This window comes from Sebastes umbrosus, chromosome 4, assembly GCF_015220745.1.
Source record: "Sebastes umbrosus isolate fSebUmb1 chromosome 4, fSebUmb1.pri, whole genome shotgun sequence".
Taxonomy (NCBI): Eukaryota; Metazoa; Chordata; class Actinopteri; order Perciformes; family Sebastidae; genus Sebastes; species Sebastes umbrosus.
This window is the reverse complement of record NC_051272.1, coordinates 31346281-31366346: the sequence shown is the minus strand read 5'-3', so window position 1 is coordinate 31366346 and position 20066 is coordinate 31346281. Positions and strand designations below refer to the sequence as shown.

The 20066-nt window shown below is 43.2% G+C and overlaps 2 protein-coding genes across 2 annotated transcripts in view; both read left to right on the top strand.

Moving 5' to 3' along the window:
* LOC119486916 overlaps positions 1-20066 on the top strand; it is a 47411-nt gene that overhangs the window by 11908 nt on the left and 15437 nt on the right. The window contains exons 13-21 of the mRNA XM_037767455.1: positions 11517-11602; positions 11793-11992; positions 12117-12255; positions 13495-13627; positions 13735-13900; positions 14211-14312; positions 14569-14691; positions 15224-15330; positions 15458-16180. Of these exons, the coding sequence (XP_037623383.1) occupies positions 11517-11602; positions 11793-11992; positions 12117-12255; positions 13495-13627; positions 13735-13900; positions 14211-14312; positions 14569-14691; positions 15224-15330; positions 15458-16180 (1779 nt within the window). The remainder of the gene's footprint in view (positions 1-11516; positions 11603-11792; positions 11993-12116; positions 12256-13494; positions 13628-13734; positions 13901-14210; positions 14313-14568; positions 14692-15223; positions 15331-15457; positions 16181-20066) is intronic.
* On the top strand, positions 19038-19750 carry LOC119486917 (protein mono-ADP-ribosyltransferase PARP12-like). Its single transcript, XM_037767456.1, has 2 exons — positions 19038-19079; positions 19309-19750. The coding sequence occupies exons 1-2, from the start codon at positions 19046-19048 to the stop codon at positions 19563-19565; spliced, it is 291 nt and encodes a 96-aa protein (XP_037623384.1). The 5' UTR covers positions 19038-19045; the 3' UTR covers positions 19566-19750.

Genomic DNA, 20066 nt, shown 5'->3' with positions numbered 1-20066 from the left:
GGCTAAATAAATACACAAATAAATACATACATAGATATTTTTGTTTTGTTCTTTTCATTAACACATGAATATCTTTTATCCAAAAAGTGTGTGATAAATTACAGGGAGGGTCTCTATAGATGTTATACAACAGGGAGGGTCTCTACAGATGTTATACAGAACTCTCACATAATTGACACTTTTCTCTCTCACACTCTTACTATGGGCTGTTTCTTTATGTCGGCAGGTGAGAAGCACTATGTGGCTACTCCTTTCAACACACCTGACACTTCCACCTGATCCCTTCACTCCACTAGGAAGGCTGTAGCCGAGTAGTTCTACATCATGATAATGCTGATTTTTCAACCAGCGATTATGACATTAATGCCAGCTAGACAGAATAAAGCTCTGTCTGTTATGACAATAGTACTGTACTGAAGGCCACTTCATCACTCCAGATACTGTAGATTTAACAGATACCTGCTGTTTTCAGACGGCTGTAAAGAGTCACCCGAGTAAAGGAAAGGCCTTCAGTACAGTTCTATTGTCATGACAGACAGAGCTTTATTCTGTCTAGCTAGCATTAATGTCATAACGTAAGTTATGTCCATAACTATGGATCTATGAGACCGAAGGATGACCGTCACCACGGTCTTCACCTTGAATGAAGCCATTCTTCTTCCTATCTGCGAGACCATAATATCAACAAAGTCATGTGACTGACCTTAAGAGGCTGGCCGTAGGTTATAAAGCAACCGGAAAACCATGCCTCTTCCTCCTGCCTGGAACACCTCAGCCCGTTCTGAGCGACAAGAGATGGTGACGGTCATCCTTTGGTCTCATAGATCCATAGTTATGGACATAACTTACGATCTATTTCGACCTCACTCTGACCGTCACCACGGTCTTCACCTTGGATGACTAATATCAACATTGTCGCGAGGAACGGAAGATTCCACCGCCTCACCAACATGCTCGGCGGCCGACATAAGAACTGTGGAGCCAATTGCCGTAGACGTCACATTGACTCTATAAAACCTTGCAAACGTGCATGGAGTACTCCATGATGCTGCTGCACAAATGTCCCCAACAGCAACTCCCTTTAGAGCTGCCCATGAAGTGGCCACACTGCGTGTGGAGTGGGCTACCAGACCTTCTGGAACTGGGAAATCTTGGTTAGAGTAAGCCTGAGAAATTGTCTCCACCAACCAGTGGGACAGACGCTGCTTAGACAGGGGGTGACCAAACTTCTTGCCCCCATAACAAACGAACAGCTGAGTGTGTGCCTGCCTCAGCGTCCGAGTACGATCAACATAGGCCTTCAGTGCCCTTACTGGACACAATGTATGAAGATCCGCTCCCTCTTGGCAAGATGGATCAGGTTGGAATGTTTCCATTTCAATAGCCTGATTCACTGTCTGAGGGCTTACCACTTTAGGGAGGAAGAACGGGTTCGGCCACAGGGACACCCCTGTATATTCTGCTCTCCACCTCAAGCACTCGCTGCTCACAGACAGTGCGTGTAGCTCGCTCACCCTCTTGGCAGAGCAAATGGCCAAAAGGAATGCAGTCTTGTGTGACAGAAACTTAAAATCTGACTGTTCCAGTGGTTCGTATGGGGCTGTAGCCAAGGACCTCAACACCAAAGGTAGGTCCCATGATGGAGCCCGTAAACTCCTGCCTGGGCGCAGACGGTTAGCACCTTTCAGAAACTGGGACACTATGGGGTGCTTCCCTACCGAAAGACCCCCCAGTATGTCATGGAAAGTAGAAATAGCCGCAGTGTAGCCCCTCAGGGTGCTAGCTGCCCTACCTGCATCCAGCAGCGACTGGAGGAAGTCAAGTACCAAAGCCACCGGGCAGGTGACGGGATCTGCCCCTTTATGGTGGCACCATGATGAGAACAACTTCCACCTTTGCTTGTAATTGTAGCGTGTGGAGGGTGCTCTAGCATTATCTATGGTCTCCCGAACAGCGTCACTCAGGTCATGAGAGACGGACTGAGAAGGGGCCAAGCCCACAGCTGCATAACAGCTGGCTTGGGATACCAAATTTTTCCTCCCGCCTGGGACAGAAGGTCCGCCCTGAGTGGCAAGGGCCAAGGTCGGCCGTGAACCAGGCGAAGGAGGGCCGGAAACCAATGTCTCCCCGGCCACCGTGGGGCTACCAACAGAACCTTGTAGTGCCCCCGGTTGATTCTGTCCAACACATGAGGAATCAATGGTAGTGGGGGAAAGGCGTACAGTAACCCCTTCGGCCACTCGTGAGACAGAGCATCCAGGCCCAGAGGACCGCCTGGAGGCCTCAGGGAAAACCACAGCTGGCAATGGGCTGTCTCCTTGGATGCGAACAGATCTACCTGAGCCATGCCAAATTGAGTCGACAAACTCGCCACCACCTCTGGGTGTAGTCTCCATTCCCCCGGGAGAGGCCCCGATCTGGAGAGGAGGTCTGCAGCCCGATTCAGCACCCCTGGTACATAGACAGCCTTTAGCGAGGCCAGACGTGGAAAAGCCCAAGGCAGAAGCCTCTGTGCAACCTTGAGGCAACGCAGAGACTTCGTGCCTCCTTGATGATTGACATGGTAAACTGCGGCAGAGCTGTCCGACTTCACCAGGACATGCCTGCCGCGTATGAATGGGAGAAAGGCCCTGAGAGCCAGATGCACAGCCCTCAGCTCGAGCACATTGATGTGTTCGGTGTCCCATGGAGGTTTCCAAACACCTCTCGCCATTCTGCCCTCCCAGACTGCTCCCCAGCCTGTCATGGAGGCATCTGTGGACACCAAAGTCCTCCTTGAAGGCAGATTGCCCAAGGGTACACCTTGTGTGAGCAACTTGTGGTCCCTCCATGGGCTCAGAGCTCTCTGACATGACTGAGTCACTCTGAGCTTCACATGCCTGTCCCTCCGTGGATGGAGGTTGAACGCATTCAGCCACCGCTGTAGGGGCCGAGCCCTGAGCAGGCCCAGCGGAATCACCAACACTGCTGCTGATATCAACCCCAGCAGTCTCTGAAAGTGAACCAACTGTAGGCGTTTGCCCAGTCGGAAGATACGCAAGACCGTTAGGATTCTCGCAACCCTCTGAGGGGTAAGGGACGCCTTCATCATAAATGAGTTCAGGCAAAGTCCCAAGAATACTGTTTCCTGCCTCGGTTCGAGGTTGCTTTTCTTTAAGTTCACCCTGAAACCAAGGGATTGGACATGAGCTAAGACCCTCCCGGTATGCTGCATGACCTGTTCGCGAGATGAAGCGCAGACCAGCCAGTCGTCCAGGTATGGCAGGATCTTTAAGCCTGCCCTCTGGAGTGGTGACAGAGCGGCTGCTACCACTCGAGTGAAAACTCTCGGAGAAAGGGAGAGACCAAACGGAAGGACCTTGAACTCGTAAGCTTGCCCTTGAAATGCGAACCGTAGAAACTGCCAATGTGCCCGACAAATGGGGACGTGGAAGTACGCGTCTTTTAGATCGATAGTGGTGAACCATTCCCCTTGCTCTATCGACTCTAGAATGTGCCGTGTGTGCAGCATTCTGAACGGCAGAACCTTTATGTAAGTATTTAGGCGCCGGAGGTCCAGGATGGGACGTATCCCACCATCCTTTTTGGGAACAAGGAAATATGTTGAATAAAAGCCAGCTTGCTGTTCGCTGGGCCTTACCTTCGCAATTACTTTCTTCTGAATGAGGATTGCAATCTCCTCGGACAGAACTTTTGCCTGGACTGGGTCCTTGACCAACGTCATCTGGACCCTGGAAAAAGGTGGGGGCCGCCGCCGAAATTGAATTCTGTAACCCCTTGCAACAGTAGCCACTACCCAGGGGTCTGAGACTTCCTTCTCCCAGCTGTCCAGGCGTAGCTGGGAGTGAACCTTGGTGGCTGCCCCACCACTCCTATGCAGAGGCCCCTTGGGTCCCTGGACTCTTGGGGGGGCGTCTCCTTTGAGGAGCCCCTCTTGCTGTAGGCCGGGGCTGAAACCCTTGATGCTGCAGTCGCAGTCTTCCTGCAGCATCACCCGAACCTTGTGCACCTGAGCCCTGGCGCCTGCCACGCATCCAGGGCTCTGGATGACCCCAGGCAGCCTGGAATTGGTGCTGCTGGCCCGTTGGTCTCTGCCTCGTCGCTGCAGGCCGACTGAATGTGCGCTGCACGCTCTCTCGAGTACGCAGAGACTGTTCAGCTTTCTCCAAGACACTCTGGGAGTCAGAGTGAAAGACTCTACCCGGTACCACCGGCATGTTGGTAAGCTCCTTCCTGATGTTCTCGGGGAGGGTTGTCTGAGCTAGCCAGATCTGTCTGCAGGCCATCATGGCTGACGACATAGCGGAACCGATGTCACGAGTAAGCTGAGAGTGTGTGGACAGGGCCGCATCTATCAGGTTTCTGGTGTCCTGATCACCCGCACTAGCGGTCCTTCTGAGCGCTGCTAACAAGAGAGCGAGTGCATTTCCTGCACGCGCCGCGCGGGCGGCTGCATTATAGGACCTACAAACCAAGTGGTCTGTCTTCTTGCACTCCTTACGAGGACAGTGTGGATTAGTGGTCACCCTATCTGGGCCTAGAGGGGTTAAAGCTGCCATTTCCCTCTCTACAGGCGGCATATCGCCCAAACCCGACTCATGGGGGTACTGTGCCTTGGCTAGCCTCCTGCACCCCGAATTAAACTGAGGGGCGCTACCAGGATTATTCCATGACCTCCTTAACATCTGACAATAATCCTCGGCTGCAGGAATAGTCACTGAGGGACGAGACTGCGAGATGCCAGCCCAGACTCCCTCCGATGAGCTAGGGGTTTCAATTGGAATTGAAAGGCCCATAATCTTAGCCGCACTCAAAACCTTTGAAAACACATCACTGGGAACAGAATCGCCAGTACCATCGTCTACGGACGCAGACTCACCTGTGTGAGATAGGCTAAGGCAATGTGACTCTTCAGCAATCTCTGGGTGACCCTCGTCCTCCAAGAGAGAAACCTGAGCATAAAGTGATATAGCATCAGGGTGATCTGTCTGATGTTCTTCATATGCCGGCAAGTCCCTAGGGGAGATCCCCTCCGAACAAGCCGCAGTCAGTGGAGCTGCTCTCTGAGCTTCCATTCTACTCACCCTGTCTGCCAGACCACGAATGGCGGCCAGGATTTAACACTGAGTATCCTCCTGCCCCCCTGCCCCATCTACAGGTGGGGCTGGACTCTGCAGTGGCGGAGAGTTAGTCTCTGTGGCACGTTTTTTTCCATGCCCCTGGGACTGCCCCTGTTTACGCTTGCGGGAGCGGTTTTCCGTGCGACGCTCTCGTTCCCTACTAGGGGGAGCAGCTGCCGCAGTGTGTTGGGAATGCCCCTCAAGCCTAGCCCTTCGGGCCCTTTCCTCCAGAGGCAGATCAATGGCTGCTGGACATGGGCAATCAACGTCATCCATTAAATGCGCCATGCCCAAACAAGACGGACACTCACGGTGACCGTCGCGAATGTCCATGGCTGCCCCACAGAACCGACAAGTCTGGGGAGCCATAATAGTACCAATTAACCCCTCCTGCTGCGAACAGTAGTCAATGGGGATATATGCTCACTGGCTCAAAGGTATAAACAAAAATACTGCTCATAAGAACTAAAAATCACCCCTTTCCTGTACGCGGACGTACAAGGGGGAACAAATAACCAAACCCACCTACTGCGCACAGAGGTTTAAGGGAAAAATGAAAACGCCCTTTAAAACACAAGGGGAATGCAAGACAAAATCCTTGGCTAAATAAAATATGCCGAAGAGGGATTCGAACCCCGGCCTACCGCGGTAAGAGCGCCCGCTCTACCGGGTGAGCTATAACACTCAGTGGGCCATTTATCGGCGCGCCACTATTTAAATAAAGAGCACCACTCGTGTACGCACGTGTATGAAGAGTGAAACAGAAAACTTAATTTGCGAAACAGCTGAAAGCAGTAACTCTGCAACTGCTTCCAAGGGGAGAATAAGCAAAGCTACTCACCCAAACGCCAACTTACGCAAAAACGCCAAACAGGCTATGGTAATCAGCCGCAGGTGATATCATTCATCTTACCTGCAACAACAGAGAGTTACATACAGAACTCATGGGAAAAACCACAGAAATCCTCAGGGACACAAGGCACCTGCACACTAAAGTGACGGATTATTGGCTTCCCGACATACTTACCGGTCTCCGATGAGGCGAGAAAGGCAAAGAGGAAGAGGCATGGTTTTCCGGTTGCTTTATAACCTACGGCCAGCCTCTTAAGGTCAGTCACATGACTTTGTTGATATTATGGTCTCGCAGATAGGAAGAAGAATGGCTTCATTCAAGGTGAAGACCGTGGTGACGGTCAGAGTGAGGTCGAAATAGATCCACTGGTTGAAAAATCTGCATTATCATGATGTCGAACAAATTAAGTAAAATTACATATTATACCAAATAGGCTACAAATGATTGAAAAGCATCATAAACCACCAAACAGAATACAGAAAGTTAGTGATTTCAGTTTTTTAGTGAACTCAGGCTGATTAATCATCATATTACACTATGATGTCTGAAGGTTGGCAAACATGCTGATCAACCATACTTATCTATCATTGACCATGATTATTGACTTGACTTTTCATCTATAAATGCGTCAAAATTGAAAATTTGACTGAAAAGAAAATCCTTGGGGATTGAGGAGTGGTGACCTCTGACCCCTACGGTGACCTCTGACCCCTACGGTGGGTAATGTCACAGAAGGCCTACTCATAAAATGCACTGACTTCACTGATACCGAATCTCCCTCCAAACTAAATTGTAAAGCTGACGGCCCTTCAATATGATCTGATCAATACAATACAATCAAACTTTATTGTTCACCAGGCTGGAAATTTGTCTTCGGCTCACAAAACACAGAAAACAACAGACATTAAAAACCAGACAGCAGTTAGTAAAAAACAAAGACAGGTTATGTTACACATTAAAACAGTTCATGTCAGTGTCTGTGGCTCAGATCTGCTCAGTCACTGTGTTGAGTTTAGAATATTGATGGCATTTGGGATGAAAGACTTTTTAAAACACATGTTTAGTTGCCAGAGGGGCTCTATAGCTCCTCCCGACTGGCTGAGGAGAGGATGGGAGCTATCTGCCAGGATACTCCTCGCCTTCTTCCTCGTCCTTTCTGTAAAAAGTTGAGTCAAGGGCTTTTGGGGTTTACCAACTATTTTGCCTGCCATTGACACAATCCTAGACAGTTTATTCTTCTATCTACAGTGTAGGTGACCGTACCAGGCAGGAAGGTTAAAGGTTAAAACCCTCTCAACAATAGTTTTGTACACTAATTCTAAAATCTGCCGGCTGACACCGAGGCCACTGAGTTTCCTTAGAAGATAAAGGTCTCTGTGAGCATCTCTTGAAAATATACTCTGTATTTACAGAGAAGCTCACCTGGGTGTCCAGGACTGTACCGAGGTATTTAAAGTGTCCCACAGTTTCAACATGTTGGCCATCAAGTGAAACTAGCTCTGTGATCAAATGTTGTTTTGTGCAGCACATGATTAATTCTTTCTTCTCAGCCACATTGATTTCTAGCTGGCTAGTGTGACACCGTGTCTGAAGGGCTGTAGTGTGGGCCAGATAGGCAGCTTCACCTAGTGGGCCTGTTTCCTGTAAAAGGTCAACTAAGGCCATGTCATCCGCATACTTAAACAGTCTAAAATGTTTCTCATTGATCATAAATTCATTAGTAAAAAGAGAGAATAGCACAGGGGAAAGAACACAGCCTTGTGGGCAGCACGTCTGACATGTTCTCTCTGATCCACACAACTAACCCTGTGTTGATGTTGAGATCAATGAGCCTTTTCAGGAGAATATGCGTCTTCATTGAGTTAAAAGCTGAGCTAAAATCCGCGAATAAAGCTCTGGCATAACCTTTAGGATGCATAAGGTGTTTTGTGACTGTGTTAAGCAGAGTCAGCACAGCGTCATCTGGGCCTCTGTTGCTCTTATTTAAGCGAACTGGAGCAGATCTAGCACTGTGCTGGTCAGGTGGCTGGCAAGAACTCGTTCCATGGTTTTACACAATATGGAGGTTATTGCGATAGGCCAAAGATCATTTGGCTTACTTGCGTCGGCTTTTTTAGCACAGGCCTAATTATTGTGAATTTCCATGATTTTGATGAAGTGGCCTTCAGTCCAGTACTATTGTCATGACAGACAGAGCTTTATTCTGTCTAGCTGGCACTAATGTCATAATCGCTGGTTGAAAAATTAGCATTATCATGATGTAGAACTACTCGGCTACAGCCTTCCTAATGGAGTAAAAGGATCAGGTGGAAGTGTCAGGTGTGTTGAAAGGAGTAGCCACATAGTGCTTCTCACCTGCCGACATAAAGAAACAGCCCATAGTAAGAGTGTGATTGAGAAAAGTGTCAATTATGTGAGAGTTCTGAATAACATCTGTAGAGACCCTCCCTGTAATTTATCACACACTTTTTGGATAAAAGACATTCATGTGTTAATGAAAAGAACAAAACAAAAAAATATCTATGTATGTATTTATTTGTGTATTTATTTAGCCTATTTATCTTCTACTGTTACTTTGATCCTGTTCTTAAATAATGTTACACTTTTATAGAATGACCAAACTATCTTCTTGGCTTTTATTTTGACATGTTTGCCTTCACTTCCTGGTCACGTGACTGCCGTTCTCCGCTCTTCGATTCAAAACAGAAAATAACAGAAAGAAACTTGAAGAAACTGAATCGGATCGTTTTTTTAATTTGTTTTTTTTCGTTTTTCGTTTGGAAACAAAAAACAAACAGAGCACCACGTGATTCCGTTTTTCGTTTGTGGTTTAAAACGAAAAAACGAAAAACCCACGTGACTTCCGTTCTTCAATTCAAAACGAATAATGAGAAAAGGAATTCGCAAAAACAAACAAACGGCCCGGTTTGGGTTCGTTTTTCATTTTTTGATTCAGAAACGAAAAACGAGAAAACGGCCGTTTTCCTCGTTTTTCGTTTAAAACGAAAAAATAAAAAAAACGTTTTTTCCTTTCTGAATTCCAAAGGAAAAACGGAATATCCGATGATACCCAGACCCACATGACTGCTGGATTTGGGGAGCACAGGAGCATGCTCCCTGGAAACAGGTACAGGTGTGCTGACTGGGCAGCTGACACAGACAGGTGCATTGAGTGAGTTCATTCACTGTTTGAGCTTTGATTGAGGAGGTTTCCTTTGTTCCTGAGTGGGTTGAGAGGGTAGTTTATGCCATTTTATTTGATATTCTAAGTCATGTTTACTGTTGTCGCTGTAAAGTTGTACATCCAACATCTCTCTAGTTCATTCTGACATTAGTATTGTAAACAGTTCCCATGTACCCTTTACATAACTGCACATCCCCAACCAGTATGTCACGCTATTTTCGTACACCAGAGATAGCTGATACACGTACCCCTTAGACATACATACGTCCGTCCTACGAAGGTGGTTCACTTCTTACCGGTGTTGATCATCAGGGTAACTGATGCTGAACAGAACCTGCTCCTGATCAGGTCATGTTCCAGATAAGAGATACACCTCCTGCTGACCAATCAGAGCTCAGTGCGGTGATTGTATGATAATATCGCACACATACTAAGAAGTTACAGTCATAATCCATTCATCAATAACACACCTTAAAGCTATTTATATCTAGATGACTATGACCGACTTTTGAGTGTTCCGTTAAAAAAAACATGTTTTTGTTGATATTTTGTTGCATTCATGTTTATTACATGCAAAGAGTCAAAGAACCAAAGCCATATAAATCTAGTTTCCATGGAAACATAAGAATGGAATGTCATCGATTACCGCTCATCGATGTCACGCTCTAAATGAAATACGATGATGTCATTCCATCGCATGACGTAACAAAGCCACACTCTAAATGGAACTACGATGATGCCATTCCAACCTATGGCGTAACAAAGCCACACTCTAAAGGAACTACGTTGAAACATTAACGAGTAGAGAAATCTGACAGCTTTCTGTTAGTCTGTAGAAAGTTGGTAACAGAGACAGTTATCAGCAGCATCCCATAACAGCACAGCAAATCTTTGCATTTGAGAGAAGACTGTAGTTATGGTACCAGTAAGTATTTATTTCCTTTTATTAACACGTTATTTTTATTATTTTTTAAGTTGATATCTCATAAAAAAGCTGGGACAGTGTATTGACTCTTTGAGTTCAAAGTCAGGGCTCTTTCTCTGCAGTTTAGTTTGCTATAATCTAGTTAAACACTGAGAGGTTCAGCTTTATTGTGTTTTGTATATCAAGTATATCAAACATATACACAACTGAGCACCAGTTTTCTTTCTTTTCTAAAAATGGGATTACTATTTATTTTCTAACAGCTTTTAAATTCAGTATGTGTGTCCCCTATCAGGTTTATTACTTCACCTACTGGCTATACTACAGTAGGTGAGGTCATTTGTGTTAATGTATATACTACTATACTGTAATTACTTGTTTAATTACATTTTGCTCTCCTTCACTTGGTTCAAAGTCTTATTATACATTTAAAAATGTCAACTACATTACAGTGTGTTGTAAAGCATTTCATTGTTTCAATGCTTAATAGAACAAAGACTGTAGATGAAACAGTTTATGCTCAATTTGAACATCGTTGCACTGTCTTGTGCTCGATCTGGGAACAGATTTGAAGATGTTTCTGATTACTTGGACCCTCTTTCATCACAGATCTTTAATTTACGCTCCTGCCTAAACAGAAATAATTATCATCATTGTTTTAAATTCTGTTCAATGTTTAAATTCTGTTCAATGTTTAAATTCTGTTTTATGTTCAGCTCAAGAAACTAGTGCGAATGGCACCAAGGAGGAGGTTTCCTATCAAAGACAAGCCCCAGGCCACCCGGGCCCTGAAGTTCATCCAGCTCCAGCTGATGGAGCTGGCCAAAGACTGTGACAACAAGCTGAAGAACGGTCAGGTCAGCCCCAACTGCTTTGTGGAGCTGGAAACCCAACTGGAGAAGATTCTCCACGAGGTAGGCCTTTCTCATCTTTGAGGCATTTTTTAAAAGGCTATAACATGTGATCAAACCAATTTCAGTGTATCAACATACAGTGCTGGCAGTAATTGTAATAGCAAAACAGCCAATCAGTTAAAAGTGCCAAAAAGAGAATTCCACTGAATTAAATAAACGTGAGCTTAATAAAGCCAGGTCTGTCAGGTCACTGGTTTTAGTCTGTTTGAGCAGATTATTTTTTAATGCCCTTTAACGTATTATAATTCCAAAAGGTCATATTGTGTTTTTTTTTAATAATATCATTGTACTTGTATTTGTTCACTTACAGACTGCAAAGCAATATAGAGTTGTAATATGATTATTGTTTATAATTCCACTGAAGGTGTATTTAAATTTAAAGTATTACACAGTCCCATTGGATAAACTGAAAAAAAGGCTGGGTTGTCAAGCTCAAAACAAGGCTGCTTTTCTGATATACCTTTAGCTTAATATACATTTTGTATTTCAACCTTTTTTGTCCTTCCTGCGTTTGATTTAGACCCGCGCAGCCTGCAAGCCTCCTCCAACAAAACCGGCGAAGAGGGACTTCAAAATCATCAGAGAGGTTTCCCGTGGCGCCTTTGGGTGAGTAAGACAGACTGCTTTCTTTGTGTTCAGACTGACTCTTCGGATAGGGCAGAGAGTCCAGTCAAAGCAGAAAAGAACTTGAAATGTGTTGTAGAATTGTTTTGTCCCATCTGAACAGTTTCTTTTCAAATCAGAGCTGATATTCAGTCATAGAAGCTGCTCACATTTCCTTTTCCCTCTTATCCAGGACTGTAAACCTTGTGTGGCACATCAAGACCAAGGAGATCTTTGCGATGAAGCAGATTGCACTGAAATACCCCAGCCAGAGAGCTGATGTTCTTTTGGAACGGGACATGCTCACCTACCTTGACCACCCCCTTGTCGTGCCCATGTACTGCTCGTTTGAGACAGTAGGCCAAATGTACATGACGATGGAGTATGTGAAAGGTAAGGAGTTTTTTCTGGATTGGTCATGCATGCATGTACACTATATCCACTGTACACATCTGACACACACTAAGAAGACCTAAACATAGCATCTGACCTGTTATGTCTCTCTCTAACCTTGTAGGTGGGGATCTTGAAGACTTGTTGGAAAAGGAAAAGCATTTTCGTATGGACATGGCCCATTTCTACATGGCAGAGCTTGTCTTGGCTGTGGAGTACATCCACAGCTACGGCATCCTGCACATGGACCTCAAACCCAGCAAGTGAGTTCTCAACCTGTCTCTTAAGAGAGGACATCTTGAACATTTTGTATTATTTTTCGATGTCTGGTTTTAGGCCCTCCTTAGTTACTGTTACTACGCTCGTCATGCTTTTCGTTCTTGCATGGTACAGTTTACAACAACATCGGTGGCAGATATACCATTTGAGATTTCTAATTTCTCGGTCATCGGCTGGATATTAGAAGCTGCTACTGACGTTATTTCATGAGTTGGTGGAAAACACAGTCTCTGGCTGACTTTTCGTTTCCAACTGACCCATTTTAAAGCTAGAAAGGCACTTGGAGAGCGCAGACCTCCACTGTTTATTTATAATTCATTTATACATTTCATTTATACATATAAACACTGTTTAAAGCCATTCCTTTGCTCTTATATTTTTGGTTTAGGAAACTCAAAGCCTGACAGAACTGACATGCCTACATATAGTTGCTCAGCTGTGATTGGACGATTGCTGTTCAGGGGAGGGGTTTAACAAATCTTTTTTTAAGTTGGAGCAGAATTTACAGAAACTCTCCCAGTATTGATATTCTTTATATTTTTTACACAATCTTAAGTCAGAATGTGCGTGACTAGTTTAGGCCGTATTCTATCTAGTAATGTATCTATTATAGGGCTGTCAAAGTTAACGCGATAATAACGGGTTAATGCAAATTCCCTTTAACGTCACTAACTTCTTTAACGCATTAACACAATTGATATTCTGGAGGTTGTACTGGGATCAGTTTTAAATATACAGTGAAGATACTGGTATCATATGAAACTAGAAAAACCTAAGGAATCCATTGGTACCAATGTCATAGCTTGTCGCGAAGGAGGTTAAATACTGCTGCTAAACTTCTGCTAAATTTTGGCGAGGGGGTCGAAGTGTTCCCTTGACCTCTGACCTCAAGATATGTGAATGAAAATGAGTTCTATGGGTACCCACGAGTCTCCTCTTTACAGACTAGCCCACTTTATGATAATCATGCAGTTTGTGGCAAGTAAAAGTCAAGTCAGCACACTGACACACTGACAGCTGTTGTTGTCGGTTGGGCTGCAGTTTGCATGTTACGATTTGGGCATATTTTTTATGCTAAATGCAGTACCTGTTTAATTGACAAAAGTATTCTGTGTAGCCCAGAAACCCCCAATGACTTTCCTATTTGGCTCGCTTGCTATTGAAGTGGAATAGTCCTGGCATATAGTCTAACATGAGACATGTTCTGCTTCCCTCCATTGTAGTCTGTTGATCACTAAAGAAGGACACATCAAGGTGGCTGATTTCGGGCTGTCCAAGATTGGGTCAGTCAGCACGGCAGCCTTGATGACCGAAGCAGACTGTCGGCGAAATGCCAGAGAGTTCACCGACACAGAGGTTAGTCTCTTCTCTTCTCCACTTATTTAAACTTGTGTAAATCCTGTGTTATATGTATTTTCGTACTTCATTTTCCGTTTCCTCCCCTCTTTCATGTCCTCCTACAGACATGCGGCACACCTGTCTTCATGGCCCCAGAACTGTACCTAAAGACGGGCTATGGGAAGCCCGTAGACTGGTGGGCCGCAGGAGTGATTTTCTATAATCTCCTGTACGGTGTAGTACCTTTCGATGGCAACAATAAAAAAGAGGTCGCTAAACTTGTGACCGAAGGTAAGAATCTTTAGCTCCATTCATTATCTTCTCATCACATGCAACCTTCTACACATTTGTCATTCTAGCAGTTCTGAATGAATCTTTCTGTATTTTAAAACTGATTCAAAATGCACCCACTTTGAGATTTAACTTTAAAAATCTGGCACAAAGTAGCTTTCATTTCTTGTTTCTTTTAAATTTGGGATTTATTTCTTTACGCTAGGTTTATGATGTTTTCCTCTAAGAATTATGTCATTCAGTCCCTTTGGTGATGTCAATTAAATGTAAATTCCTTGATCAGATCAACTGATATGTGCTTCTTTTCCAGATGACATCCACTTTCCAGATGGGGGACATCCCAGCCTGGAGTTTGCCAGGCAGCTCATCAGTGGTCTCTTGGAAAAGGACCCTGTGAGGCGTTTGGGTACACGTAAGTGACAGCTTTACTAATGATAGACAGTATGAGAAACAGAGAAACTGCATTTTTATTAGAATACTAACTGGTGTCATGGTTAGAGGTGCGGTGCGCTACATACTGTATGAAGGGAAAATGTAGTCCATAGCGAGACTAGACCCTGAGACCTCCAGAGACCTTTGAACGTAGTGTGGAGTGTTTGGATCAGGTGCCAGGCCCAACATGTGTAGATGTACAAACTAACTGTTTGATTGTGTCACTTTTTATCCAGGAGGAGCCAGTGAGGTGAAAAGACACCCGTTCTTCCAGGGTGTGGACTGGAAGAAGCTCCCCTATGAGACACCTCCATATGTCCCTGATGTGAAAAAGATGCTGGACGGCAGCAGCTTTTCATGTATTTATCTCTCATATATTCCTTTTTTATTTCTATTCCAATTTGGTAATGCAGTGATATCTTTCACCGGTTGTCCACGTTAGGTCAGATAATCCTTTATTATATGTTGATGTAAAGTGTTCCAGCAGCAGAAGGAGCTGCTGTATCTCTCTTTCACTGAAGGAGCTATTTATAGTCCATCTTTGGAACATTGTAGTTTCACCACGGCACCACCGGCGTCACTAACATCCACCGCCATCGCATCATAATCACGGCGCAGAGTGCAGTCGGATTCTCTTAACACCACGGTTGTCTTTTCCCTAAGTCCTCATGAATTCTCCTTCACATCTTTCCTTGACCTCATGACGTTTTCCATGGAGGTCAAGGAAAAGTGGACAGGAAAAGACATTCTTTTTTGACTTTTCGACCGCAGCCAAAGACTCATGTCTGACATGAGGAGTAGACTTGATTTTTCAGTAATGTCTGGTGTGAATTTCAATTAGAATAAATATGTCAGCCTTTCCCATGACTTAACGCATGTTGGTTGTTGCAGGTACTCCTTCAAAGCTGCGCCTCACATCCTCTGATTCTGATGATGACTATGACGAACCACCTACGGGGCAAACAAACTTCTGCACTGTTGCCTTCCGCTTCAACAAGGTAGGGTACAGTTTCTTCTCCAGCTCCTCACCCCTCACTGCTGTTTGAGGTTGTCTAAATCTGTTTCTCACTGTTGAATACACATTGAATGTAAATAACTGACAGCAGTTTTCTCTTAAAACTCCAGGTGTACGGCAGCCCAATGCCCCTGTCCCCCTGCACGCCTATGAATCGGCGCCTGTTGTCAGCAAAGCCGGGAGACAGCGAGGCAAAGGAGGAGCAGCAGGAAATTGAGGCGTCTGATGAAGGTTTTTCTGACGAAGAGGACTCCGACGACATGGGTTTCAGTGAAGCCTGTCTCGGACAAAGTGGACATGGCGAAAGTCAATCTGACAATTCTTCACCTTCCCCCCACCACTCCGCTCCAGGCCAAATGGACTCAGTCTACTTTGACAGTGATTCTGATGGAGAGGACAACAGCAAATTTAATTTCAGATTACCCTGTCTCCGACAAAGTGGACGGGACGAAAGTCAATCTGACTCCGCCCCTACACCTCCCCCCCACCACGCTGCTCCAGTCCAAATGGACTCAGAATACATTGACAGGGATTCTGAATGGGAGGACATCAGTCAGCATTCCAGTGAAGCCTCTCTCCGACAAAGTGGACAGGACGAAAGTCAATGTGACTCCACCCCTTCACCTGCCCCCCACCACGCGTCTCCAGTCCAAATGGACCCAGTGGAAGAGTGCCTGAGCAAGGACCTGCTCGATGCCACCTGGTCCCTGCTGGACATCCAGGTCCAGATGGCCGAGCTGGCCAGAGACTTAAGCAACACGCTGCAGAACGATCTGGTCAGGCCCGACTACTTTATGGAGCTCCACAGCCAACTGGTGGATATTCTCCAGGAGGTAGGCCTTTCTCATCTTTGAGGCATTTTTTTTTTTCCAGCCGATTCACTTGTTTATACATTGTCAAAAGTTCAGATAACAAACAGGAAACTTCGGACAAGCATCGATCAGATTGGACAGAATATTTAACAAAATTGAACACACTTTTTAAATCTTATTAACAAGGCACTCACTTTTCAGTGCTTGTGGCTGCTTTTCTGATATACCTTTAGTTAGCTTAATATACTTTTAATATTTTATTTATTTATTTATTACATAACGTTTTTGTCCTTCCTGTGTTTGATTTAGACCCACAAAGCCACCTGCAAGCCCACTGTTGAGGACGTCTCCAGTGAGGAGGACAGGGAACCAAATAATCAAGGCAGATGGCCACCCACCCAGAGCCCGGTTCTGCTCAAGGTTTCTACCCGTTAAAGGGGAGTGTTTCCTTGCTACAGCGCATAACCACAACTGTGCAATGCTCATGGGGTCTTACCCATATATATACGTATATATGTGATATCTATACGTATATATGTGATATATATATACGTATATGTGATATATACACATATATATACAATATACATATGCATGTATACTGTATATATGTGATATACTGTATATATATGTGATATGTATATATATGTGTGTGTGTGTGTGTGTGTGTGTGTGTGTATATATATATATATATATATGTGTGTGATATATATATACGTATATATGTGATATATACACATATATATACAATATACATATGCATGTATACTGTATATATGTGATATACTGAATATATATGTGATATATATATATATTTGTGTGTGTGTGTGTGTGTGTGTGTATATATATACGTGTGTATATATATATATATATACATATAATGTATAAATATATAAATAAAAAATGTTAAATTTAAAATCACGGTGGATGTAATGAAGCTTTCTGAACATAATGTGTGTTTATATATGTGTGTATGAATTATATATATATATATATAATGTATAAATATATAAATACAAAATTGAAAATCACGGTGGATGTAATGAAGCTTTCTGAACATAACAGTAAGACTAACTATTAAAGGGTTAGTGTGTGTTGATGATGATCATGCAATGATTGTTGAATTCTTGAAGCAACCTAGAAATGTAACAGTCAAATTGAGTGAACATAAGCAGTTACAGCTGCTAAATGAAGCAATATAATATAATAGTTTAAAAAACTATTTCTGCTTTTTCTGCGGAAAATGTGTGTGAGTGCTGACAGCTGAAATTAATTGCAAAGCATTGCTGAAAATACAGAAATCTAAAAGCGCAAATGTGGAATAGACTTCTAGAAAGTAGTGTTTGGATAGAGTAAACCTTTTAAACTATAAGTCAGTGGACGGAAAGTATTTGCACGAAATAACCCTTTAAGTTATTAGAAAGTAGTATTTGGGTAGAATTGACTTTTATTTTGAAACATTAGGTCCATCCCTAGTTTCCTGTTAACATACAGTGAGAGTTGGGGATTTTATTTTTTTTAATTTATTTATTTTTTAAATGATATTATTTTTTTAAGGAGATCAGTTAGATAGGAAGGGGCGTGTCCATTTACAATTTAAAGTCTGATCTGACATGGATGAGTAGCCAATGATGGTAATACTGGTGTAATATGCCCTCTTCACAGCAGCCATTTTGACATGTCATGGCATGATAATCACAGGTGTAATTAATAACATTGATTATGGCTAGTTAGTTAGTTAGTTTTTTTTGTTTTGATTGTCTATCTCGAGTCATTTCACTGCTCTTTTTGCCCTCTCTTGTTTTATTCATACTGTGTGATTTAAAATTGTTGTTTGTTTGTGTGGACCCCAGGAGGACTATAGTGACCACTTTGTGTAAGTTAATTGACATCCAAATACAGGATAAAGAATGACTAGAGCTTTTATATGGTCTTGCAATGAAAGGTAACACTTCATTTTACAGGTCTGCAGATTTCATGGTAATTAGATGATAATTAGCAAGTTACCTATCTGAAATTTCTTTGGAATCACTGCCAAATTACCCCAATATTTACCTCACAATTTATCGAAAATCACTTTATTATAAACATTATTTAACAGTTATATGCTAAAATAGCATTTAATGGTTAAAATAGGGCCCATAGGCCATAACTAATAGAAGACACTTCTGATCAGGCACAAATCTCACCATTATTGGTAGCTAATGTAATGATTCAGGGAGTTTTAAAAAAAAATTAATTTCAAGTTATAAGTTTCAAGTTATATGCTCATTATTATCTATTTACCAGCAGACATGGAAATAAAGCATATCAATTAACTTTGTATTCTTTTCCTGGAATAGTATTAAAGCAATTGGGAAATAGCGGAATATAATGAATTAGAAATCGTGTATTTTGAACTACATTAATAATGTAGTGATTTGAACTATATTATACTATACTATATGTACCTGTAGGGAGATACTGTAAATATGTCCATTGAAACAAGGTGGAACACAAAGTATCATTATTGCTATGAGGTAAGTAAGTTGGTTTGATGGCTGAAAATATTCATTAACAAGGTCTTGTCATTAAAATTTAGTCAAGTCATTTTGAGGCAGAAAAAAACTTTCAGTGACAAGGTAGGAGCTGCAATCAGTTTTTGGCAGGTGAAAACAGTATTTTATGGGTTGCAATGGTCCTTTAAAGGAATTTCAGCAGGTAAAAAGGACTGAGTGGGCTATGATCTGTCAGATCTAATCCTCATAAATGAAATAAAAAAACTCACTGAATCACTGAAAAAACTTTCAGTCACAGCAATTTATGGTTTGTAGGTAGGTAAAATAACGAAGAGTCATAATTGCAAAAGAAACCTTTTCTTTATTTGATATAATAATTGACTGGAGGATGTGTGGTGTCCACGGCGCGGCCTACGGCAAAGGTACAGTAAAACAGCTTCAGCAGCCATTCCAGTAACGTGATGAATATACAGTATACAATGTGCACAAGCCACAAAAGAAATGTTATTTTGGTATGGGAGCAGTAAACTCTAATTCCAGATTCGTCAGGCTTTTAGAACTGGAAAAAAAGCAGCATACTTATACCATGGCAGTAGAAAAGAACCTATCACACTTGGACTGAGTCAGTAGTAATGCTCTCTCATCTTTTAGGGAGTTACTTTGCCAGAGATGCGTCCTACTCCAACATATATGCCAGGGCCAAAAGAAACCTGAACAAGATCATGTTTGTTGCTCTGGTCCTGGTGGGGGAGTACACCAAGGGAAGCAGCAGCTACGTCCGGCCCCCACCAAAAGGAAACGGCACAACCCTCTACGACAGTTGTGTTGACAGCAAGAGCGACCCCAGCATCTATGTTGTCTTTGAAAAACAACAGATTTATCCAGAGTATATCATCGACTACTCATAAGTCACAATGCTGTTGTTTTCCTTTGCCGAATGGTCAGGGGTAAATCTCTATTAAGGGATGATCTTTACTTTGACTAGAAGCAGTTAGTGGCTTTGTTAGAGGTTTGTGGAGTTCTACAGTGGTGGAAGAAGTATCAACACCACAATGTAAGAATACAAATAAAAGTTCTGCTTTCAAAATCTTAAGTAAAAGAACAATCCATAATTTTATGAACTGATAATGTTACAATATTTTCCAAGGAGAAAATAGAGGTAGTCAATGGGATTTTTTTGTGCAACTATTGTGTCCTGATGAAATGTGTCAGAAAATACTTATTGCAGAATGTATACCTAGAACATAATGCTATTCTTCTAGCGCTAGTCTTTTGTTGTGATTGGTGTCTATGTTGTCGTGATAACACTGTCTGCTGGCAGTCTACATGAAGGATGCTGAGGACGACAAATAGTCTGGTGTTCAGATATGGAATGAAATTAAGTTATATAATAAACATATTACAAACAG